At 33.2% G+C, this 26,662-nt stretch overlaps 1 protein-coding gene across 1 annotated transcript in view; it reads right to left on the bottom strand.

The window, feature by feature from the left end:
- The window catches only part of LOC119612161 (N-acylneuraminate cytidylyltransferase), a 147,536-nt gene that overhangs the window by 88,995 nt on the left and 31,879 nt on the right, over nucleotides 1–26,662 (bottom strand). Inside the window, exon 2 of the mRNA XM_037967892.1 lies at nucleotides 14,897–15,087. Within this exon, the coding sequence (XP_037823820.1) occupies nucleotides 14,897–15,087 (191 nt within the window). The remainder of the gene's footprint in view (nucleotides 1–14,896; nucleotides 15,088–26,662) is intronic.

Below are 26,662 nucleotides of genomic sequence, written 5' to 3'. Positions count from 1 at the left end.
GCTTTAACAAACTGCAGCCAACTTCAACTGCATAAACGAGAGATGAATAAGAGGAGAAAAGAAGAAGAAACGAAGTTAAACAAAAAATCAATGTGTTGTTATAGATCGCATTAACAAGCAAGTCAACATAATTGCAAGAAGTCAATATAAAACAAAAATAATTTATACCTATTTAGAACCCTAAATCTAATAAATCATACTATTTGAAACTTAAAATTACCATAAATAGTGAAAACCTTAATGTTAATTATATTAACTAAAAACTTATCCTAAAAGCTTAAATCTTTATAAAACTTAGTGTTTAAAACTTGAGCCTAATTCAACCAAAACCTATTTTAAATAAATAAACTTAAACCCTAATTCTAAAATGTATATTGCACAAACCCAAATACATATAATAAATAATACAATCTACGTTTTATAACGTTTTAATATAAAATATATAAAACTGTTTTTTTTATTTACTACCTCGCAAACTCATTACCCCCGAACCCGTAGAAACAAAGGGCGAGTGACGAATTAAAATTAAGCGACTGTCGACAGACGGCATTTTCTGTCGTTTATTAGAAAAAATCAAAGAAAAATTGTGTTTGTATTTAAAATTACATTTATTTTTTAAGAAATAAATAGGAATGGTTAAAAAATCATTCACAATAAAATAAAAGAAACAAAACAATATGTTTTCGCATTTTAATTTTTGTTATTTTCATTTAATATCTTCTGTTAATAATAACACATAGCGAAAAATGCGCATTATGACAACCCTATTTTTGCAATTTTGCAAGATTTTTAGTAAAATATTATGAACATATGGCAACGCTACAACATGAAAATAAGAGAAAAATGAGAGGATCGCCAAAGAAAGTTATTAAAATTTGATTTGGAAATCAGAGTTTTTAATGAATTTTCGACATAAAAAAAAGACTGCAAATGTGAAGGACATGTTTGAATGTTAAAATGGTCTGAAATGCTCTGTAATGCACCTATTCGATAGCTTTATCCAGCACCGCTGTGTTTTTAAAAAACTATACTGCCATTCTTATTTTTCGTCGCAGGGTGGCTAATTTTTCGAAAATAAAGTATCTGAAGATGTTGGAAGAAATATATTTTAAATAATAAAAATAATAAAAGATTTAAATAACAAATCCGAATAACAGAGTAAAAATTTTAACGCTTTTCTAATATTAGAGATAGATAATTTTTTTTATTTTACTGGATATTTTTCTCCATTAAAAGATACATATCAAACATATGTTCACAACAAATGGTTGATATTTGAAAATGTAAACAAACCAAACGAAACAAAAATTTGGTAAATTTGACATTTTTTAAAGAAAAAATATAAATTAATAGCACACTAATATTTAAAAATTATTTGTAATTGGATTAATTTTATTTGTCATAAATTAGTTTACAAATTAGTTTGATTGGAAAATCATAATAACCAATGTCAGTCTAGAGCTTTTAGAACAATTTAATTGCATTTTTTTGAAAATAAACAATTGTACTTTTTTTATTCAATTGTACTGCTTTTTTAACAACGATGTACGTTTTTTGTTGATTTCAAATATGGCAAGCCTAATTGTAATCAATGTTATAATTGAAGTGCATGATATTTTGGATTACGCATAGATTGCACTCTAAGTGCTTAGACCAAAAATTTAGACTATTCCGCATACGCGTGCTTCTCAAAGGACAAGGACAGGTCCAAAACTAATCCAAATATATGGAAAAAACATACTCCATTTAACAATGCGATGTCCTAGGTAAGGACCTCGTAATTCATCCATGCATTACATCGGATTAATCCCAAAACTATTCCCCTGCTAAAATTATGGGAGTACGTGATCCGCAACATGGTCCCATGTAATGTAGGCTATGAACTATGTTTTTTTCGAAAAAGTAAACATGATCCATGCCTGCATTATATAGGATTTCGAAACGGATCATGTACTCCAATAATGTTTACAAGGGATTAGCTTTTGGATTACCTAAATGGATCTTGTACTCTAATAATTTTTTGCAGAGGATTGCTTGACATACTGATGTCATCGAAGAGAATTTCGAGAATTTTTGTTTACAAAAGATATTTAAATTTTATTTCGTCTATGTTAGAAAATGGATATTTTGTGATATTTTTTCGGAACCGGAATATTTATTTATATTTAATTGACCAAGAAAGTAATAAATGAACCTCCAAAACATGATAACCCAACAAACCAAAAGGCTTTAAAAATCGTTTGTAGCAAACTACCATAAGCGTTAGGTTTGCAAAACTGTTATGATAATTATTGTAAAAGGCTTGTTAACAATTATTTTATCAAAAAAATTGAACCCTTGTGGTAATATTGCTAGTTGAAGTTTACAACAAGCTTAGAAGTGCAATTATGAAATAAGCTTACTGGGAAATAGTTTTTGAAACATGATTGAAGTAAGCTTATTTTCAAAACAATTTTATAAGCTTATAATTCAATTACAACAATTATTTTTCTTTATTTTTTTTTCTTTATATATATATATATATATATATATATATATATATATATATATATATATATATATATATATATATATTTCTATTTTTCTTTTATAATTATTTTATTGATATTTCTCAATTATAATTTTTACTTTTTACAATTTTGCACTTTTCTTTACATATTTTTTACATATTCATTGAAAAAAAGAAAAAAAAAAAAAGAACTGAAAGAATTATTTTTCAGTGCACAGAAACTCAGTTTCCTGAACGTAATTCCTAAGAATCTTCCAATCAGTGTTAGTCAGGAATGTTATTTCCGGAATAACATCACTTCCAAGATACTTGGATCTAACTTCGACGAATGCCTGGCAGTGGCAAAGAAAGTGCTCCTGAGCTTCACTGTCCTCTTCACATGCTCTACGTTCGTCTGAATCCGCACGTCCAATTTTGCAGAGATGTGCTCGTAATTCTGTGTGTCCACTCAGATTACGTACCATCATACTAACTTCAGACTTGCTCATTTGAGGAGATTTTTCGTCTTGCTCTCATAAGGGTGACCCCATAGGATCTTCGTGGTTCTACCCACTGTTTCATTATTCCAAGAGGCCTTATGGGATTCTCTCACCAATATGTTTAGTTCAGCTTTTGTTGCGTCGAATGGTTTTGCGTTTGTCAGGTTACCTGTCTCGAACTCCCTTCCTTTTAAAGCTATTACATTCGCCCTTTCGTTACCGACTACTCCCGAGTGGGCTGGTACCCATATGATGTGAACCTTACCTCTGGGAGAGTATTCAATTAAAGCTTTCTTACAATCCAATACGGTCTTAGATTTAGTTATATCGCATGATATCGCCCTAATTGCTTCTGGCTGTCGGTAAATATATTAAGCGCTGTGGGCGCCATATTTATTCTAATCCAATTTACGCATTCCGTTATTGCTCGTACTTCTGCCTGGAAGCTTGTGTTATGATTTGGTGGTATATTTCTGTTTCTGGGTCTTCAATATAAAAACCCAGCCCCACTTTGTCCCCCAATTTAGAGCCATCCGTGTAACAACGGATTCCTAATGGTATTTGCTCTAATGTTCCGCTTGACCAAGACATTCTATCTGGGATCAACGTTTCAAAGTTTCCGACATATTCTGTGTCTGGTATACGATCAGGCACGTCCGATGATTGTGTATATATATATATATATATATGTATATATACAGTATACATTGATGACGTGTCCTATAACCGCTTTTGACCTGTTCGCCTAAAGTAAAGAGCCGTTCGGCTGTAAGCGCTGCCTCATATCTTAATTATGATTCAATTGGTGGAATATCTAGCAACGTTTCCAGAGCCTTGGTTGAAGTATAAGCTAGAATTGGTCTAATTATACTTTTATAAAGCCAATTTGTCATAGCAGGACTAATACCCCATTTCATGCCAATAGTTCTCCTACATATCGCTCAGCACCGATGTGCCTTGTTGATCCTATCCTCTATGTGGTGTCTCCATTTCAATTTCCGGTCGAGGATTACACCTAAGTACTTAACTTTGTCACTGGTATCTTCTTGCCCAGGAAGCAAGGTTCAGTATACGTAGAAATTTTTATCTTTCTTGTGAAAAGACAGATTTCCGTTTTTGCCGGGTTAACATTTAGGCCTCTCGGTTGAGCCCAGCTCAAGACCGTATTCAGAGCCTCCTCAGCTCTTCTACACAAGTAATTTGGATCCTTTCCCTTTAAAAGAATTACGACATCATCTGCATAGCAGACAGGTCTCAGTCCTTTCTCGGTTAGGGTCCTTAGGAGGCTATTAATCGTGGTAACCCAGAGTAAAGGTGACAAAATGCCACCCTGTGGTATACCGCGAAATACCTTTCTTCTGATAGTTATATCGTACATCTCGCAGCTTATCCATCTGTTCCTTAGCATGTGGTTGATCCAGTTACGGAGCAACTGGTCAATATAAAACTGGTCTGGGGATTGGATAAGAAGGCGCCTTCGATGTCAATGCATACTGCTAGTGTATACAGTTTGCTACCAAAGGATGTACCTATGTAGTGGACAACTTCGTTTAAAGCGGTTTCCACCGATCGTCTGCTTAAATTTTAGGTCTTTGTCGGGTATACTGCTTTTAACCATACTATCAACTATCCGTTCCAAGGTTTTAAGTAGAAAGGACGTAAGGCTTATCGGTCGATAAGACTTAGGTGTCGAATAGCTAGGTTTCCCTGGTATAAATAGGTATATATATTACCCTTGCATCCTGCCATTTAATGGGGGTATATGTGAATTTCAAGCATGCAGTGAATATCTGTGACAGATGTACGGAAACCAGTCCCGCCTCCATCTGTAAGAGTGCCGGGAAAATGCCATCCGGTCCTGCAGCTTTGTAGGGAGCGAAGCTCTTGATTGCCCCTTTAACCATATCAGATGTAATTACAATTTCCTTGTTAGCCTCCCCTTCCTCCAATATCGCTTCATCTATGTTATTCGATAACCGGGTGGGAAATGAGAGTCCATTAGGAGTTTCATTGTATCCTCCATATCCTCCAGAATACCGATGTGGATAATCCTGTTGAGAGGAAAAAACATAAGTTCTTGTGACATAAGATACATGTTCTCGGTCGAGACCCTGTATCAGCGTAGAAAAGTTGAAAATTTACGTGATTTAATCCAGAAACCTTGTTGCGAATCGTCCAAGGTTCCTGGATTAAAGCTATATGTATCTTACCTGTGTTAATTTTAGCCATCAGAGCGTTGGTAGCCGTCTTGCTCCGATGGAGGTTTATTTGGATAACCTCAATCATTGTCATCCATTTAAACTGTCTTCCAGCGAGTTGGAGATCACATCCCCGCTCGTTGGATCTGACTCCACCGGGTAACCTGAAGTGGCTATTGATGCAGTGGGTACCATTGCTGGCACTGCGGTGTCCTTATCAGGCATAGGAAGAGCAGTCTTTTTAATCGACAATTTTGGACAGCACTGCTGTTCTGTCTTCTGGCGAGTGAGCAATTTCCTCCTCGCTTTTAGGATTTGACTCCTCAAAATTTCCAGTACTTGCTAAAGATGCTTTGGGTACCGTCTTAGGTGTTTTAGTGTCCTTATCGGGACCGGTTTTGATATCCCTTTCAATCGCCGCCTCCCCAATTTTGGAAAGGGCAGCTGCACCTTCTTTTGGCGAGTTAGTGGTATCTTCCTTGCTTTTAGGATGTGACTCCTTAACGTTATCAGTAGTTGCTACTGATACTGTGGTCTTAGGTATTTTAGTGTCCTTTTCGAGGCTTGTTGTAACAGCCCTTCCAATCGGCACCTTGCCAATTTTGAATATGACAGATTTAGAGTAAGCCCTACCTTTATTCTTGGCAAGACTAGCCATAGATTTCTGGTCGATACCTATTACAAATAAAGTTCCCTAAGGTTCTTCTTTCCTGTAAAAGACGTTCCATTTTTCCACGGCCAGCTCAGCATTTTGACCACCAAGAATTTCCAGTATACGTTCATTAACCAGTTTACTGTCCCATCCTTTTATGTAGACAGTGGACTTTAAGAGCACTGGAAGCTCGCTTTTCTTTGCCAGTCCCAGCTTAGCGCCGTCCCAGGGAGAAGGGATACTTTCCACCAAGTTCTTTAGGGTGCTAACACATTCCATTCTGAACTCGCAGCTCACGCTCTCTATTGGTTGTTTGCCCTTTGAAGCGATTGCGTGGTCCACTATCTTATTGTTCACCAGATCTTCTACCTTACTCTGCTGGTCTATTGGAATTTTGCCTGTCGGATTACCGGCATCGTAAACTGCATAGCAGAGATTGTCCCGGTGTCTTCCTCTGGCAACTTTGGCGTAAGATGGCGGCTTTTTTCCTTTCCCACTGTCTAGCCTCTCTTTCCTCGCTTTTCGGGGGTTCTTTTGAGATACCCGTACCTTCGAGGTTGATTTCGCCGACGTGATCGTCTTCGGGTTATCTATCTTGGCGTTGTCACCCTTACTCTCAGGATTCTGACTTGAGCTTCCTTTGAGTGAAGTTTGGCTTGGCTTCGACTGTGTATTAGAAGACGGGGAGCTCTTTTTCTTCTTAGGTTTATTCCCAGTTGTCAACTCTTCGGGAGACCTGATCCTCTTTGCCTCAGATCTTGTGAGAGAGTCCGATTTTTCCTTTGGAGTGTCGTTGAATTGAATAACTATGACTTCCTGAAGCATCTTTACCGACCTCCTCCTCTGTGCTCCAGATAGTCTTTTCTTAGTAAAGGTAGTTTAGCTATGCTATCACTCACCTGTTTCACCATTTGCCCTGCTTCATCCTTTTTGGGATTTGCTATAATGGTGTTGTTATTATCATCTGAGGATTCAGAGTCGGAACTCTCACCTGTATTTAAAGGCTGAGGTAGCTTAGAGCTCTCTCCGAGTACATCCTTCTCTTTCACCCCTATGTTTTTGCGAATGGCATGTTGTACACTTGACGCATTGTCCGCCACGGAGGCCAAGGTACCCACCTCCGTAGTAGTATTTTGCTCACGATTGCAGGATGACGACGACACGTGACTCGCTAGTGGATCAACACTTGCCGCCGGTACTGGGTTATTTAGGCCCTGCACCGTAACTTTAATTTTTTTATTTTCCATGTTGTTTTTTTCCAGTTTTTGGTCCGCGGGGAATATAATATTCCCAGGTGGTGGACAATCTGCTCTCCCTAAGCTAGAGTCAAACTAAAACTGGGGGAGGACATGTGGTCCATCACCACCCCCTATCCGCCACCCGGGGACGGCATCTATAAAATAAAGCACTTTGTTTTATTATTTGTCATTTTTAATACATATATTAATTAAATTACCCTTTTTAAACGAAACTATTGCGAGCATTAGTCTTTTACAATCACATTTGTAAATCTTGTTATCCTAAGTGTACAGCAAGTATTATTACAAATACTGTTGCTATACGTAGCATTTTTTAAGCATTATTTTAAAAGTGTTCATAATTTCCATAAAATAACCCCATCATAAGTATCCTTATGAAATGTTGTATAAAACTATTTTTTATAAGTTTATTTTAAAATGTTTTTACGTTTTGATTCAAGGCGAATTCAGATAAGGTGGTGTTATTCAATCAGCTGATTACTTTTTTCTTCACTTGACTGGTACGCACTGATGTCAGAGTTTGTTATTAGGTGTGTTCGTGTACTTTCCAGTAAAAAATATCCAGTAACTTTATGATAGAGAGTAATTTTGAATTTACTCTCAATCAAAAAAATATCAAATAAAGTACGCGTACGCAAATTTGTAAAAAAATAGCAAGTTTTGTTTGTAAACAAAGATTAGTAATGCCCGTTTGCTGAAATCTCAATCACTAACAAAACACCAAAAACAAACAACAAACATAATATGATTTTTCTTATTAATGAAATGATATTTAAAGTTAATAAATCAGGTAATATAATTAAAAATATATTAACATGTTATTGAAAAAAATGATTTACACAAAATCGCTAAGAGAAAGACACTCTATATTGTTTTAAAAACGCTAGAATGTGAATATTTATTATGATTTTTCACAACAAACAAACTCTTTTAAAAATTAATTTATGATAAATAGAATTAGAATAAATCTAATACAAATAATTTTTTTAATATCCGTGTGTTATTAATTTATATATTTGTTTCTAAAAATGTAAAACTTACCAAATTTTCGTTTTCTTTGGTTTGTTTTGTTCATTAATCAACCATATGCAGTGTTGCCATTTTAGCACTTTCAGTGCTAGATTTAGCATTTTGCATCGTGATGCTTTGAAGCTTTTTAAAATTATGCTAAATGCATTTTAGCATAATTTGCTTGATAAAAAAAATTAAAAAAATATTTCTATGTTTTCTGTTATAAATTAAGTATATTTAGTTTAACTGATAAAAATATTATTGAAAATCAGTGGTTGGATATTAAAAAAAACTGATACAATGTCTTTTTAAATTCAAGTATATAAGTTTGAAAATTTTATCGGTGAAAATGCATTTAATGAATTGTCTATTTTTTTATTGTCTTTACCCGTTTCACCTTTTTCTAATGCCGAAGTTGAAAGGCTTTTTATTTCAATGGCTATAATTAAAAATAAAATTCTAAATCGTATTTAAACTGAATTTCTATGTTCAATAATACAAATTCGAAAAGAATTGATTCGAAATGCATGCTGTCAAGTGGCCTTAATCATAAACAAATTTTAATTTTATACAAGTTTTATAAATCAAATTTTGTATGGAAATTTAGTATTAAAAATCTTTTACAAAATAAATGAATATATAACTAATTATATTGCAAATGAAATAAAATCATTTGAAAAATGTCAAAATGAAGATAACGATGAAGATATAGTACCAGAAATATTGGAGTCATGCACTACATAATCAGTATTTTAATAAAAACTAGAAAAAACAATTATTTATATTGTTTTGTTATATTAAAAAATATTAGCACATTTTTTCTTCTGTAGAACATTTTAGCACTTAGTTTTTTAAGTTTTAGCATATTTAGAAATTCATTTTCTGGCAACACTGACCATATGTTATGAACATATGTTTGATATTTTTAGTGGTGAAAAAATATCCAGTAAAATTAAAAATTTCTCTATCAACGAACTGTTATTTTTATCGTTTTCTTCCACTCTCTTTGCAAGTTTTCAAAAGTACGCGAACGGAATCCAGTAACAATTGTTACAAATTATTAAAAATTATCGATTACGCGAACAGACCTATTTTTTACATTTTTATATATAAAAATTTCCGTTAAAACAGAGAAAAACTTCAAAATACCTAGCATTTTGTAAACAAATATTTTTCTTATATAAATAATGAATAATTGGTACGCATGTACCAACTTAGTGTTTATAAAAAACCGACTCTTGGAAAAATCGGTTTTTCGGTTAACCGATTATAAAAAACCGGTTAACCGAAATGTTTGAAAATCTTTGAAATATTATAATATTTAATTGAAAAATGTCATTTTGGGAAATATTATGAATTACTTAATAAGATTAATATATCATAAGAAAACAAACCTATACAGATCTGAAAATATTATTGATTCGTTAGGTATATAGAAGTTATCATAGGAGGGATAAATTGACCTTTGAATATATAATGCATCTATATCAATAAAAAATTTTATGTCCAGGACTATCAAGTATAAATAGTGTCCAGGCTCGCGACGATTCATCGGAAACGGAAGAAGACGACGACTGTTTCGACATAGACATTGAGCTCCTGCTTTAATTGAGACCTCCCTCCGCTCACTACGCCTGTGGTTGTTCAAATTACTATGAATGACGCTTAGGAATATTGAAATGTGTCATTCTGACTTCCTGTCAATCAACCTAAGCGCCATTACAGTTTGTGAAAATCTCCAGCAGCATTAATTCTCGGACAGCGACAACAACCCTTATGTTTCGATAAATAGAGTCTGTTTTATACCGTTTGAAAAACTTCACGATTTTTATTATACTCACGCAGTAAACACGTAAGTGTAACCTGCATTTTATCATCAAAGTTATTTATTCGTTTTAATAAATAACAAATTCCTTCATATACTGGTTGAAATTTTTTTTAAATAGTTAATTTTTTATTGGTTTATATGCCAGCTTTTTACTAATTTCCTGATTGTCTGAAATTGTAAATCTCCATTTTATATACATAATATATGTTTAACATTTCCTAACTTTTGTTTAACAATCTTAGGTCTTAGGTAATGTTTAGAATTATCTATCCAAAACTTTTAAAAATCAGGAGTTTGACAACTTCGGGCTAAATTTCTATGGACAAAAAAACAATCAGCTGTTGAAATGACTTCACCTTATTAGTTTCGCTATGGCTTAGACCATGGCGATAAAAAAAATTCTCTCTTAAAACCGACGCTGTCAAACTCCATGTATAAAAAATTTAATGAATTCGCCGCAAAATGAAATTTTTGTCTTTCTTGTGAAAAGGCAGATTTCCGTTTTTGAGGGGTTAACATTGAGGCCTCTCGGTTGAGTCCAGCTCAAGGCCATATTCAGAGCCTCCTCAGCTCTTCTACACAAGTAATTTGGATCCTTTCCATTTAAAAGTATTACGACATCGTCTGCATAGCAGACAGGTCTAAGTCCTTTCTCGGTTAGGGTCCTTAGGAGGTTATTAATCGTGGTAACTCAAAGCAAAGGTGACAAAATGCCACCGCGAAATACCTTTTTCCTGATAGTTATATCGCCTCGCATCTTATCCATCTGTTCCTTAGCATGTAGTTGATCCAGTTACGGAGCACCCGGTCAACATAAAACTGGTCTAGGGATTGGATAATAGTATCAGTGTGCACGTTATTGAAGGTGCCTTCGATGTCAATGCATACCGCCAGTGTACATAGTTTTCTATCAAAGGATGCACCTATGTAGTGGACAACTTCGTTTAAAGCGGTTTCCACCGATCGTCCCTTTACGTAAGCATGCAGCTTAAATTTTAGGTCTTTGTCGGGTATACTGCTTTTAACCATACTATCGACTATCCGCTTCAAGGTTTTAAGTAGGAAGGACGTAAGATTTATCGGTCGATAAGACTTAGTTGTTGCATAGCTAGGTTTCCCTGGTTTAGGTAAAAATATTACCCTTGCATCCTGCCATTTAATGGGGGTATATGTGAATTTCAAGCATGCAGTGAATATCTGAGACAGATGTACGGAAACCAGTCCCGCCTCCATCTGTAAGAGTGCCGTGAAAATGCCATTCGGCCCTGCAGCTTTATAGGGAGGGAAGCTCTTGATTGCCCCTTTAACCATATCAGATGTAATTACAATGTCCGTGTTAGCCTCCCCTTCCTCCGATATCGGTTCATCAATGTTATTCGATATACCGGGTAGGAAATGAGAGTCCATTAGGAGTTTCATTGTCTCCTCCACCATAGATTCCGGTTGGACATGAGTTTTGGATAGGAATTTTTTTATCTTCGATACGTCATTTACGCTGTCTACTTGTTCACAGAAAAGTTTCCAGGAGTCTCGTTTGGCTTTACGAACAATTTTCTTATATTCACCAAGATTACTACGATACTCATCCCAGTATACTGCGGTCTTTTTACGACGTGCCCGGTTAAATAGTTTGCGAAGAGTCCTACCAAGGTTCCGGATCTCCCCGGTTACCCAGGGTTTCTCCTGGGCAGATCTCCGTCCTCGCAGAGGGCAGCTGTCCTCGAACGATTCAACCAAGGCACTTGTGAGCATTTCTACTTTGGCGTCTATGTCCTCTTTATTTCGACATTGAAAAGTGTTCTGACATAAATGGTTCTTTAGTAAGGAACCGAACGTTGTCCAATTAGTTTTAGACTTATTCCGAAACTTTATCGGCTTTGCTGGTGGTCTTAGTATTTTGAATCTTATGTACCGATGGTCAGAAAAGGAGTGCTAGTCCGAAACTCTCCAATCCTGAATTACGTTTATATGCTATTCTGAACATATAGTTATATCTAATACTTCTTCTCTGATTCTATTGACGAATGTAGCTTTATTACTTCCCAGTAAAAACTTTCATTACAATGAAAGGGGTTAAGATGCTAAAATTTACTTACACAATAGCATTTTAAGTCATTATTTTAACACGGTGATGTCATTGAAAGCAAGTACTTACCGCAAACGATTACAAGTAATTAGAAAATGTAGTCATTGTAAATCGCGTACAGCTTCTATATCTTCACCGCCAAGATGACTAATGAATTATAAAGTATTTATATAAAACATTATTAGTAAGACCTTATTAGACTACTTCATTGAAAAGCATGTTTTTAGGTAAGTAATTACAATTAAAAGCCATTATTAAGGAAATCCATAAGGGCTTGCCCTCTGTGATTGGTGTTTGTACTACCCCAAGCTACACGGTGGGAGTTAGCATCACAACCTATTACAATTTTCTTATTTTTCCGTTGCGTCTCTTCGACCAGTTTCATCAGCTCCGACGTTGGTGGTAGTGTCGGAGAATCGAAAGGTCGGTAAACAGATTCAAGGTATATGTTGCCACGACCTTGCTTCAGCACCGTTGCATCCGATGTGGATAATCCTGTTGAGAGGAGAAAACATAAGTTCTTGTGACATAAGATACATGTTCTCGGTCGAGACCATGTATCAGCGTAGAAAAGTTAGAAATTTACGTGATTTAATCCAGAAACATTGTTGCGAATCGTCCAAGGTTCCTATATTAAAGCTATATGTATCTTTCCTGTGTTAATTTTAGCCATCACAGCGTTGGGAGCTGTCCCGCTCCGATGGAGGTTTATTTGGATAACCTCAATCATTGTCATCCATTTAAACTGTCTTTCAGCGAGTAAGCGGGTATCCTGAAGTGGCTATTGATGCAGTGGGTACCATCGATGGCACTGCGGTGTCCTTATCAGGCATAGCAAGAGCAGTCTTTTTAATCGACACTTTCCCAATTTTGGACAGCACTGCTGTTCTGTCTTCTGGCGAGTGAGTGAGGAGGAACGCTTTTAGGATTTGACTCCTCAAAATTACCAGTACTTGATAATGATGCTTTGGTACCGTCTTAGGTGTTTTAGTGTCCTAATCGGGACCGGTTTTGACATCCCTTTCAATCGGCGCCTCCCCAGTTTTGGAAAGGGCAGCTGCACCTTCTTTCGGCGAGTTTGTGGTACCTTCCTCGCTTTTATTTTGATTTGACTCCTTAACGTTATCAGTAGTTGCTACTGATGCTGTGATCTTAGGTATTTAAGTGTCCTTTTCGAGGCTTGTTGTAACAGCCCTTCCAATCGGCAACTGCCCAATTTTGAACCCAGCAAAAACTCGGTAATGGTTTGTACTTCCATAACCACTTACTTTTCAATGACTACTACTTACCGTCTGCATTACCTAGTAATGACATTCTTATAATCTGATATAGAAGTACTTTATTTTCAGCTTTGTCATTTTGTTTGCACATTTTATTTAATTGCGTTTTAAGAATTGTGTTTTACAAAAAATAAAACAAAATTAGTTTTTTTGTGAAAACCATTATTTGACGCGCAATAAAATAGCTAAGCAGTGGTGCAGTGTGTAGAACACACTGGCTCTTTTATTTATTAAAAAACAAAACAACTTACTAAACAACTGTTTTGTAAGAAAAAATGGCAAGTACTTCTTTAACTCCCTATTTGGAAGCGTGCGTAGAAGTACTTGCCTCAAATGACATCACCGTGTTAAAATAATGACTTAAAATGCTAATGAAGAAGTAGTGAAAAGAGGTTTTATTAGTTTTTTAACTCATTACTTTTCAATGTAAGTTTTTCCTGGGAATATGACAGCTTTAGAGGCGAAGTAAGCCCTACCTTTATTCTTGGTAAGACTAGCCATAGATTTCTGGTCGATACCTATTACAAATAAAGTTCCCTCAGGTTCTTCTTTCCTATAAAAGACGTCCTATTTTTCCACGGCCAGCTCAACATTTTGACCACCAAGAATTTCCAGTATACGTTCATTAACCAGTTTACTGCCCCATCCTTTTATGTAGATAGTGGACTTTAAGAGCACCGGAAGCTCGCTCTTCTTTGCCAGTCCCAGCTTTGCGCGTTCCCAGGGAGGAGGGATAGTTTTCACCAAGTTCTTTAAGTTGCTAACACATTGGTGAGATGCGAACCTCATCAACATCATTGCCCTATCAGATTACCATCATTTGCCTGTCATATTACCGGCATCGTAAACTGCATAGCAGAGATCGTCCCGGAGTCCTCTTCTGGCAACTCTGGCGTAAGATGGCGGCTCTTTTCCACTGTCTAGCCTCTCTTTCCTCGATTTTCGGGGCTTCTTTTGAGATACCCGTACCTTCGAGGTTGATTTCGCCGACGTGGTCATCTTCGGAATATCTATCGGAATATGACTCTCAGGATTCTGACTTGAGGTTCCTTTGAGTGAAGCATGGCTTGGCTTCGACTGTGTATTAGGAAACGGGGAACTCTATTTCTTCTTAGGTTTATTCTGAGTTGTTAACTCTTCGGGAGACCTGATCCTCTTTGCCTCAGATTTTGTGAGAGAGTCCGATTTTTCCTTTGGAGTGTCGTTGGATTGACAAACAATGATTTCCTGAAGCATCTTTTTCAACTTCCTCCTCTATGCTCCAGATAGTATTTTCTTAGTAATAGGTAGTTTAGCTATGCTATAACTCACCTGTTTCACCATTTGCTCTACTTCATCCTTTTGCTATAATGGTGTTGTTATTATCATCTGAGGATTCAGAGTCGTAACCCTCACCTATAATTAAAGCTAAAAACTAAAAACTCACTTTTTCAACACAGGATGTTTTAATTTGGAGGCGTCGATATGAGAATAATTGTTTTACTTTATAAACAAAACCATATTAATACAATGTAATGCAGTTAAACAATTAGTGGAAAAAATAAAATATGTAAATCGCACTTGAATGGGAAAATTATGTGTTACAGTAACTTACGTTTTAATGCCTCCATTTCAATTACATCACTATCGGTGGAAACCCATATATTTTCAAACATGCCAGATTTTTTAATAGTTTTTATAGTAGTTCCAAGTATACTGTTTCCATTAAATTGTAATAAATTTTTATTTTTAATTCCTTTCGAGCCTCCACGAGCTAATATAATTGCATGTGTGTCATTTAAAGTGCTAAAAATGCAAAAATGTATGTAAGAATATTTATAATAATTACATATGGGCAATTTCGTGTCAAGTGACCCAACTGTTAAAATCGATGTCATCGATTTACACCAAGGTTAGTACTATTCACAAATTTCAAGTGTCGGACTTAGAGGAGAAGTGTTGGACTTAGAGGAGATAAAAGTTTTTATACAAATTTTTGCTCAGAAGAAATCTTATACAATTTGCTTTAATGGCTTTATAGTCGCTTAAAATAATGCGAGTGGGATACATATCTATCAAAAAAAAAAAAATTTAATTCAAGAATTCGATAGTGGGAAACGACCCTATTTTTCAAAATGGACGTTTTTGTTGCTTTTTTTGCCCAAAAGAAAGCCTAGATTATTTCCTTGAAGAGCAAATGTAAATTTTAATTTAAAAAATTTAATTTAAAAAATTAAAAAAAAAATTTAAAAGAAGTTTATGGAAACACTGAAGAAAAAGCTATCTGAACTCTTTTGGACAATTTTTGCTAGGACCAACATCCAATAGTACAAACCTTGGTGCAAATTTCATTCAAATCGATTTTTTGAATTTGTCACTTGAAACGAAATTACCCATGTACATATATCTATTGTACTTTAAAAATGTATCTATATACAAGACAATGAGCATGTATGAAACAAGTAATATAACTTCATATTTACATAAGGTCTGTTCGCGTACTTTCCAGTAAAAAATATCCAGTAACTGTATGGTAGAGAGTAATTTTTAATTTACTCTCAATCAAAAAAATATCCAAAAAAGTACGTGAACGTAAATATGTAAAAAGATTGCAAGTTTTTGTTTATAAATAAAGATTAGTAATGCCCTTTTGCTGAAAACTCAGTCGCTAACAAAACACCAAAAAAATGTAAACTATGATTTTTCTTATAAATAAATGGACATTTAAAGTTAATAATATCTTTATAAATATACTAGCTATACCCAGTGTGCTTCGCTACCCTCATCGTAATGGAATATAATAAATATCATTATTGTAAATGTATGTATATATATCTGCAATATCAAAAATTCCCCTTTTAGAAAACTCTTTAATTATTATTATTATTATTATTATTATTATTATTATTATTATTATTATTATTATTATTATTATTATTATTATTATTATTATTATTATTATTATTATTATTATTATTATTATTATTATTATTACAGAAAATTAAAAAAAAAACAGTTGAAGAACGAAAAAGTATATTTTCATTAAATCAGGATGACGCATGTTTAATTTTCAACCAGAAACTAAAAAATCGCATACAGATTTTTATACAATCAGGAAGCTGCATGTCCAATTTTATGTTTTTAGCTTCAATATTATAGAAAAGTGTTAGTAAAAGAACAAAAAAGTACCAAAGTATCCTTTCTCAATTTTCGTTCAATTGGGATACTGCGTGTTTAATTTTATGTTTATATGTTCAATATTTTAGAAAGCTCTAAAAGTACCAGTGAAGTACGAAAAAGTACCAAAAGACCTATTTTATTTAATTTCATGTTCCTAAGTTCAATATTATAGAAAATTCAAAAAGTACCAATTAAAGACCGAAAAAGTACCAGAAAATATTCCAGTTAAAATTTTCATTCACTCAAGTCCCTGATTGCTTAGTTTTATGTCTACCAAAGGCCCCACTTTTATAGATTCTAATTAACTCCACATGCTTAATTTCATGTTTCTAGGATCAATATTATAAAAAACACAAAAAGTGCCCTATTATAGGATCTCACTTAACCCAGGCTCTAAATGTGTAATTTCATGTTTCTAGGTTAAATATTATAGAAAATTCAAAATGTACCTTTTAAAGAACGAAAAAGTACCAAAAAGTCCCCTTTTATAGGTCCTCACTTAATCCGGGCTCAATTTCACGTTTCTAGGTTCAATATTATACAAAAATCCAAAAAGTACCTTTTGAAGAACGAAAAAGTACCAAAAAGTCCCCTTTTATATGTTCTCACTTAATCCAGGCTCTACATACTTAATTTCATGTTTCTAGGTTCAATATTATAGAAAATTCCTTTTGATGAACGAAAAAGTACCAAAAAGTCCCCTTTTATAGATTCTCATTTACTCCAGGCTCTACATGCTTAATTTCATGTTTCTAGGTTAAATTTTATAGAAAACTCAAAAAGTACCAGTCGAAGGACGAAAAAGTACCAAAAAGTCCCCTTTTATAGATTCTCATTTACTCCGGGCTCTTCATGCTTAATTTCACGTTTCTAGGTTCCATATTATACAAAAATCCAAAAAGTACCTTTTGAAGAACGAAAAAGTACCAAAAAGTCCCCTTTTATAGGTTCTCACTTAATCCAGGCTCTACATGCTTAATTTCATGTTTCTAGGTTCAATATTATAGGAAATTCAAAAAGTCCCTTTGAAGAACGAAAAAGTACCAAAAAGTCCCCTTTTATAGATTCTCATTTACTCCGGGCTCTACATGCATAATTTCATGTTTCTAGGTTAAATTTTATAGAAAACTCAAAAAGTACCTTTTGTAGAACGAAACAGTACCAAAAAGTCCCCTTTTATAGATTCTCATTTACTCCGGGCTTTACATGCTTAATTTCATGTTTCTAGGTTCAATATTATAGAAAATTCTAAAAGTACCAGTCGAAGTACGAAAAAGTCCCAAAAAGTCCCCTTTTATAGATTCTCATTTACTCCGGGCTCTACATGCTTAATTTCACGTTTCTAGGTTCAATATTATACAAAAATCCAAAAAGTACCTTTTGAAGAACGAAAAAGTACCAAAAGTCCCCTTTTATAGGTTCTCACTTAATCCATCCTCTACATATTTAATTTCATGTTTCTAGGTTCAATATTATAGGAAATTCAAAAAGTACCTTTTGAAGAACGAAAAAGTACCAAAAATGCCCCTTTTATAGATTCTCATTTACTCCGGGCTCTACATGCTTAATTTCATTTTTCTAGATTAAATTTTATAGAAAACTCAAAAAGTACCAAAAAGTCCCCTTTTATAGATTCTCATTTACTCCGTGCTCTACATGCTTAATTTCATGCTTCTAGGTTTAATTTTAAAGAAAACTCAAAAAAATACCTGTGTAGAACGAAAAAGTAGCGAAAAGTCCCTTTATTATTAATTTCATGTTTCGATTTCAAAATCAAAGAAAACTCAAAAAGTACCAGATGAAGAATGAAAAAGTACCAAAAAATATCACTTGGTACCGGGGTTCCAAATAACACCTCATTAGCATATTTAGTGTTTCTAAATCTAAAAATTGTATCTAAATTGGATCATTGTGTTTGAATAAAATCAAATTTCCCGCTTTTACCCCTTTTGGTACTTTTTTTCTACCCATTAACGAAATAAAAATTCTATTCCAAAATGTTGCAACATCGTAGTGGGAGCCCGTTATTATGTATTTATATGTATAAGTTAATAAACCAAAATCAATGTTTTATGAAAAAAGTACCAAAAATAGGTACAATTTTCACCCCTTAAACATCCGAATAACCAAAAAGTACTAAATGTATATTTTTATTTTTTCGTCAAGTTATGAAGGAGTCAAAAATATTGTTTGAATGTTCACTGGTTTAAAAGATACATGGGGTGCAAAAAAAGTACCAAAATACAGTTTTTACCCGTTTATTCCCTAAAGGGGCCAAAATTGAAAAAAGTACCAGACACCTGTCCGCTTATTTTTTAAATGAACGACGATAAGCTTTAAACTATTTTTGTATCTTTTCTAGTTTAGGAGATATGAGGTTACCGAATTTACCCGTTTTTACCCTTTTTTACCCCCTAACCATTCGAATTTCCAAAAATCCCGTCTTAGTGGATCTATTTGGTGGGAGACCAACCCCCTGTCCAAATTTCAGCTCTTTAGCTTTAACCGTTTAGGCTGTGCGATGATGAATCAGTCAGTCAGTCAGTCAATCAGTCAGTAACGTTAGAATTTTATATATATAGATTATTGTTTTAAAACTTACAAACATATTGTAAAATAAAAATTTACATAAAATCGCTAAGATAAAGACAAACTAAATTCTTTTAAAAACGCTATATTGACAATAGTTGTTATGATCTTTCACAACAAACAAACTCTTTGAAAAACTAATTTATGATAAACAAAATTAAAATAAATCTAGTTACAAATAATTTTTTAATATTCGTGTGTTTATATATTTCTTTCAAAAATGTAAAATTTAGCAGGTTTACGTTTTCTTTGGTTTGTTAACATATTCATATATCAACCATATGTTGTGAATATATGTTGGATATTTTTTACTGGGGAAAAAACATCCAGTAAAATCAAAAAATTCTCTATTAAGGAACATTCATTTTTATCGCTCTCTCGTTGCAAGTTTTCAAAAGTACGGAATCCAGTAACAATTGTTGCAAATTATTACAAATTATCGAGACCTTATATGTTGGATATTTTTTACTGGAGAAAAATATCCAGTAAAATCAAACGAACTGTCATTTTTATCGCTCTCTTACTCTCCGTTGCAAGTGTTCAAAAGTACGCGAACGGAATCCAGTAACATTTGTTACAAATTATCGAGTACGCCAACAGACCTATTATATGTACATACATATGTATGTCAGTTATATTTTTAATAGATAGACTGAGCTGAGAAAATCAAAGTTTTTGATTGGTGTACAGTGCGAATTTGCGTTATATCGATTACAACGCAGAGAGTTATATATATTTCCTTTGATCAGGCGACGAAGAGTATTCCCTTCAAACATTTAAAAGAGAAAACTATTGCGCATCACCCCAGACGCCACGTCAGAAACACTTCTGGACGATTGTCAGACGAGAACGCACATTTTACAAAAACAAAATACATTGATTTCGAATTTTCGTCTTCTAGAAATATACTTTTAAGTTACTTCCGGATGATAGTTAGAAGAGTGCATCCATTTTGCTTAAACAAAAAACCATGCCTGTTGAATTTTTTTCATCTGAAAGTATACGTTTTAGTGACTTCTGTATGAGAGTTGGGTGAGAACACACATTTTACAATAACAAAATACATTGTTTCCTAATTTGTATCTTCTTGATTTGTATGTTTATGTCACTTCTGGAAGACAGTTTGAAGAGTGTTCACATTAATGTTGTATTTTATTCATCTGGAAGTGTGGATTGTAGTCACTTCTGTACAATTGTCAGACGAGAGCACACATTTTACAAAAACAAAATACATTGATTTCTAGTTTTCGCCGTCTGGAAGTATACTTTTAGGTTACTTCCGGATGATAGTAAGAAGAGTACAAAAACAAAAAATATAAATACTCCATTTTTTAGCGTGAAAAAAAAAATAAAAATAAATAATGCAGAAATTTTGTTAAGTTCAGTGATGTTTTGTGTTTTGTTCAGTCATGTTCAGTTTTAATTATTCATCGTAAAACTTAAATGAGTTCTTGAATTTAATGTTCATAGAAAAATAGTGTAATTAAAATATTGTGAATCTTAAGTAATAAAAAACAATATGACAGTGTTGTGTTAAAAATCAACTGTTAATAAACATTAAGAAGGTTTTCTTAATTGGCGAAGTGTATTAAATATATACCAAAAAGTATAAGGAAGGATTATATAAATAAAATTAAAAAGTAAGTTGTCATATTAAAATACTATTTTAGGAATATGTTAACAACTCTAAACGGCTTCCATTTCCATTATTTTTAAAAAAGTCTAATATGTTTCATTAAAAATGTTTTTATATTAAATTTCGACTCTCTCTTAATTCGTTTAGGAGGTATAAGCATTTAAAGACTTTTTCAAGTTGTACATTTCGGCTTTCATTTGATGAACATTGCATTTTTAACATATTTAGATTTATTTGAGTTAAATCTTAACTTTCAATATTTTTAAAACTATTTGCGCGTTTAGGTCTGGAATCACTATATTGAAATTAATACTACTGTTTTATACATAAATTATTTTTTGACTTGGGTCACTCGACACGAAATTGCCCATATAAGATATTTAATATTGAAATCAGATAGTTTTAAACCCACCTTTTTTAAATAAATACAATTTTATTAATTTCCATATAGCTTTGGATTTAATTATTCTAATTATAGGTACTTTTTTAGTTATTAACACCAGGTCTTTCTATGACCTATCATAAGATACTAATATTCTTAATATTTAGCATGCTGTTCCCAAGATATTGAACCTAAGTATTAGAAGAGAGCAAACAAAAAATGTCAAAAGCAATATCCCGTTTAGGGTCGTTAAGGTGTTTCTATCGTTAGTGACTGTAAATAATTTAAAAAATAATCCATGACTTAGTAATTTCAGATCTTTATAGACGGTTTAATTCCAAGTTATTGAAAAAATGTTCATGAAAGGTAATGTTTTTATTGATTCAAAACAATAAATAAATAAATTAATTAATTTTTAATTATTTTATTTTTTAGAAAGCAGTAGCTAATATTAAAATACTTCTAACTGAATTAAAATATAAAAAAGGGATCTGGTAAGTTATAAATGTCTTATTTCATCACGTGGTTCTACTAAAAATGTCGATTATTTGCAGAAAATGTAAAAAATGGATCTGACCGTTTAAACTTTGGTGGTAAATGTATTGGACATGAGAGAATCCTATTTTTATTGCTTCCTAAAGTATAACTGGTAATTTCAATAAATACAAAAGTATGTATATTCAATATTAATTATAACATTATTTTGGTTTATTTCGTTGAAGGATTAATGCGTTCCATAATATAACTCTTACAATTTGATGGATTAATCATAAAATTGATGAAGAACTACAAAAATATTTTAGAGTCCAACGTTTTACAATTTTTGGAAGTATACCAGTCAGCAGTTGGAATATTAATACAGACTCCCTGAAAATTATCTTATTATAAGGTAATAATTCTAAATTTTTGATACATATGTACATTAGACCGACTCCCTCTGTATGGAAAGCAAAAACGTGTTTTTGTTACCCCTCCCAAAATTTACCTTGCTTTGTTTTATGATGATTCCCAAAATATTTTAAGTGACCACTGAACCAAATTAAAAAAAGGTATTTTGGAATTATTTTTTTTTAATTTTTGTTTGTTTTGAAACAAAATATCCAATACGGGGTATCGTTTAAAAGGTATTTTAAAGTCGCGTCCAATGATGTATTAATCATAAATAACCGTTTGCTTATAATTGTCATATTCCAAAATATTTAAAATTGTTAGGTTTTTACTAAGAAAAATTAAATATATGCACAATTTTGCAAATTTTGCGCACCACTAGACTTGGCTTCAAAAAACCTTTCAAATGATACCACATACTGTATATATTGTTTAAGAAATGCTGTATAATTTAAAACAAAATAACTAAAAAGGGACTTTTTTGTAACCGGTTCAGCTCACGAACGGCCACCGATAGACTAGAAATATTTTGGGAACCATTATAAAACATAACAAAGATTTTTTGAAGCTGGATAAAATATTGAATTTAACATGAAGAATCGTGTTCCCATACGATATTTTCTTTAAAACTGTCCAGCTCACGAATGGACAACACTTAACCGAAAATATTTTGAGTAACATCATATTACATAACAGCGAATATTATGGTAACTCAAGCACCATTTTTTGTGAGTCGGTCTAATGTTCATATATTACTTTTTTTAGATTAGTTGTTAAATCTGTTATTTTTTCTACTATTTTAATTTCAATTAATTCAATAAAAACTATAAAATTTCATTTTATTTAGATTTATTTTTATAGATTTTATTTTGGTGAGTATACAAATAGAAGAAGAGAAAACTCATCTTCTAGAAGACGAGAATACGCATCTTCTAGAAGAAGAGAATACTCATCTTCAAGAAGAAGAGAATACTCTTCTTCAAGAAGAAGAGAATACTCTTCTTCTAGAAGAAGAGAAAACTCATCTTCTAGAAGATAAGATAGGAACACTTCTAGAGGATACTAGGTAGTCACTTCAAGAAGTGACTTCCTAGTCACATCTAGAAGAGTCTTTGGCAATACCTTACTTCCAAGAGTCATCTAGAAGTTTCTTCTGCGGGTCTTCCAGAAGTATCTTCCAAGTTACTATTAGACGTTCCCCAGCTCGGCATCAGTTCTTCCCGACTGGTGACAAGAATTCTTATACTTCCGCAACATCGCTGGCGAGCTTTTAGCACGTTTGGAAGTTTCACACGGGTAACTTCCGCAATAGAAAATGTTTGTAGGGTTGCTAAGGACGATCGACTAACGGCCATTCAGATTATTCACGATCCCTATCGTAATGTTGGGCATTTTGGATTATAGGATATCTCCGAAGAGTGTGGCATGGCCGACTGTGTCAGTGGTTTTCAACACATTCATTTGGTGTTTAGAGCTGTGGTCAGTCCGTGATTGGATGGCTGCGGAGTTTGCCAACAACACATAATTTCAGCTTGTCTCTCTTTGGGTACTCAATGAATTGCCAGCCAAATGCAGACGACTAGCGATCAGGATCGGAAATGTCTGCAAACTTATTCGCCACCCTGTTATCGTTCTTGTTCCGTCTGGAGACAGATCGAACTGTAGACACAAGAACTGAATTTGCAGTTCTTCAAGTGATCTAGCATCTTGTCATCATTTACCAACCTGCTTCACCAGGGTTGGTTTTTCGGAAGTCATTGCGTTTAACTGCAAGTGAAATGACGGAAGTTCAACTAAAAGGGATAAAGCGAACAGCTGCTGTGACGACAATTTCATGGAATTTCATCTAATCTTGTTAGAGGACACTGAGATCACTGATGTAACGATCCTTTATAGTATTGAAGAAGAGAATACTCTTCTTCAAGAAGAAGAGAATACTCTTCTTCTAGAAGAAGAGAAAACTCATCTTCTAGAAGATAAGATAGGAACACTTCTAGAGGATACTAGGTAGTCACTTCAAGAAGTGACTTCCTAGTCACATCTAGAAGAGTCTTTGGCAATACCTTACTTCCAAGAGTCATCTAGAAGTTTCTTCTGCGGGTCTTCCAGAAGTATCTTCCAAGTTACTATTAGACGTTCCCCAGCTCGGCATCAGTTCTTCCCGACTGGTGACAAGAATTCTTATACTTCCGCAACATCGCTGGCGAGCTTTTAGCACGTTTGGAAGTTTCACACGGGTAACTTCCGCAATAGAAAATGTTTGTAGGGTTGCTAAGGACGATCGACTAACGGCCATTCAGATTATTCACGATCCCTATCGTAATGTTGGGCATTTTGGATTATAGGATATCTCCGAAGAGTGTGGCATGGCCGACTGTGTCAGTGGTTTTCAACACATTCATTTGGTGTTTAGAGCTGTGGTCAGTCCGTGATTGGATGGCTGCGGAGTTTGCGAACAACACATAATTTCAGCTTGTCTCTCTTTGGGTACTCAATGAATTGCCAGCCAAATGCAGACGACTAGCGATCAGGATCGGAAATGTCTGCAAACTTATTCGCCACCCTGTTATCGTTCTTGTTCCGTCTGGAGACAGATCGAACTGTAGACACAAGAACTGAATTTGCAGTTCTTCAAGTGATCTAGCATCTTGTCATCATTTACCAACCTGCTTCACCAGGGTTGGTTTTTCGGAAGTCATTGCGTTTAACTGCAAGTGAAATGACGGAAGTTCAACTAAAAGGGATAAAGCGAACAGCTGCTGTGACGACAATTTCATGGAATTTCATCTAATCTTGTTAGAGGACACTGAGATCACTGATGTAACGATCCTTTATAGTATTGGTTTATCTTTAAACAGTGAGTGCTACCTATTAAACCGACTTTGCTCATGGAAATTGGGGGGGTTGTTTACTTTTTAAAGACAAACTCGGACCGACACAAATAAATTTTAATTTAGGTAGCAAAAGTACATACATTTCAATTGATAAAAATAATAATAATCAATAAAACTGAGTGCAATATTTTATAGAGATATGGTGGACTTATCTCTTCTTCTCAAAACCCGCCCTACCATGCTATTACTCATATTCATTAATAGCCGAAATACCTACACTTAACCAATTAATCTAAACTTTTCGTAAAATAACAACAAAATTTAACCTTTCATATTGAACTAACTAAGTTTATTTAACATAAGAATTAGAATAATTAAAATTCATAATATTAAGTTAAAAAGTATTATTGATGTTGTATTTTTATAGTGTAAAATTATAATTTTGAAATATGTATAATATTTCTTAGAGTGTATATATTAGATACTTTTATAAAACAATACAATTTCTAATTTATTTGTATGACTCACCAATATAAATCCCTCGTTGACTTCAGGCCTGATGTCTTGAGCTTGAGTTCTACCAAATTTCCAGTAAATTATATAAAATTATTCAGTTATACACTCACAAAAATGATTTAGTACATATTTATGTAAAGTGTATGAATATTTTTGTGTATAAGTGTATGAGTGTAAGTGTAGGTATAAATGTTAATGTATTGTGTGGAAGAGTGTAAATATTCTTTACATTTCTATAAAATTAAGTTACATTTAGATGTAATTAAGATTTAATTTATGAAAAAAATTTAAAAAGTTTAAAAATTTAAGTTTAAAGATAAGTTAATTAAAGATTAGTTATAAAAGATTAGATTTAAGATAAATTAATTAGATTTTAAGTAAATTATAATAGATTAAGATAGTTTTTAAGATTTAATTAGATTAGATTTAATCAATATTGATTTTAGAGTTTAATTTAGAATAGATAATATAGTTTTAGTTAGAATAGATTAGCGTTTTAGTTAGAAATAGATATTATATTTTGGTTGGAATAGAGTAGTGTTTAATTTAGTATAGGATTAGCTGTGTTCTCAAGTTTGACTTTCAGTTCAATAGATTGATGATGTTTTTTCAATAAAAGATGCTTGTATCAAAATTCTAGACACAAGTCCTTAAATTTGCAAAAATTGTCTTTAATATTGAGGTGCTTCCGAATTTCAATAATGTATATGTTTGGGTAGACACAAATTTGATGAGAGGATTCAATATAAATCTTGATAATCTTTATCAAAAAAATTTCAAATTGGAAGAATGCACTTTCGATAAAATTTGCCTAAAATAAATGTTTAAAATTTTAAACAATTTCAAAATCAACTAATTAACAAAATTTGCCTTATTTTCCTCCAATTTCTATTTCCCAAGTTGTATAAACTATGTCCCACCAAATTTGTTTTTCTTACAACGGAAATAAACTTAAATATTTTATGTTTCCGTCTTGAAATATTTTTATTCAAATGAAAATTTTTGAAATATAAGTTTTCTAACACATATAAAAACTTCTATAAAATTGTTGTTTTAAGTTTTTAAACTATTTAGAACCTAACAAACATTTATTTTTGAGAGTTTTTATACTCGAACACTGAAACTGGAAAGGACCTCTAATGAAAATTTTACTTTAAAAACATAGTCCTCACAAAACAGTTACAGCTGGAGAGTTCTTGTACGCGAACACTGAAACTGGAAAGGACATTAAAAAAAATCCATAAAAGTCGAGGCTCTCTATAAAACTGTATTAAATAATATATTCCCTTATCGTTACTCTCGATATCCTTTAGTTCATAGTTCATTTGTCCTATTTTCCTAAGTACTTTCGCTCGT

The sequence above is a fragment of the Lucilia sericata genome, unplaced genomic scaffold, assembly GCF_015586225.1.
Source record: "Lucilia sericata isolate MDLA Ls3-8-SP2 unplaced genomic scaffold, ASM1558622v1 Contig000033F_arrow, whole genome shotgun sequence".
Lineage (NCBI taxonomy): Eukaryota > Metazoa > Arthropoda > Insecta > Diptera > Calliphoridae > Lucilia > Lucilia sericata.
Note: the sequence above shows the minus strand (reverse complement) of the source record. Positions and strands in the feature narration are given on the sequence as shown.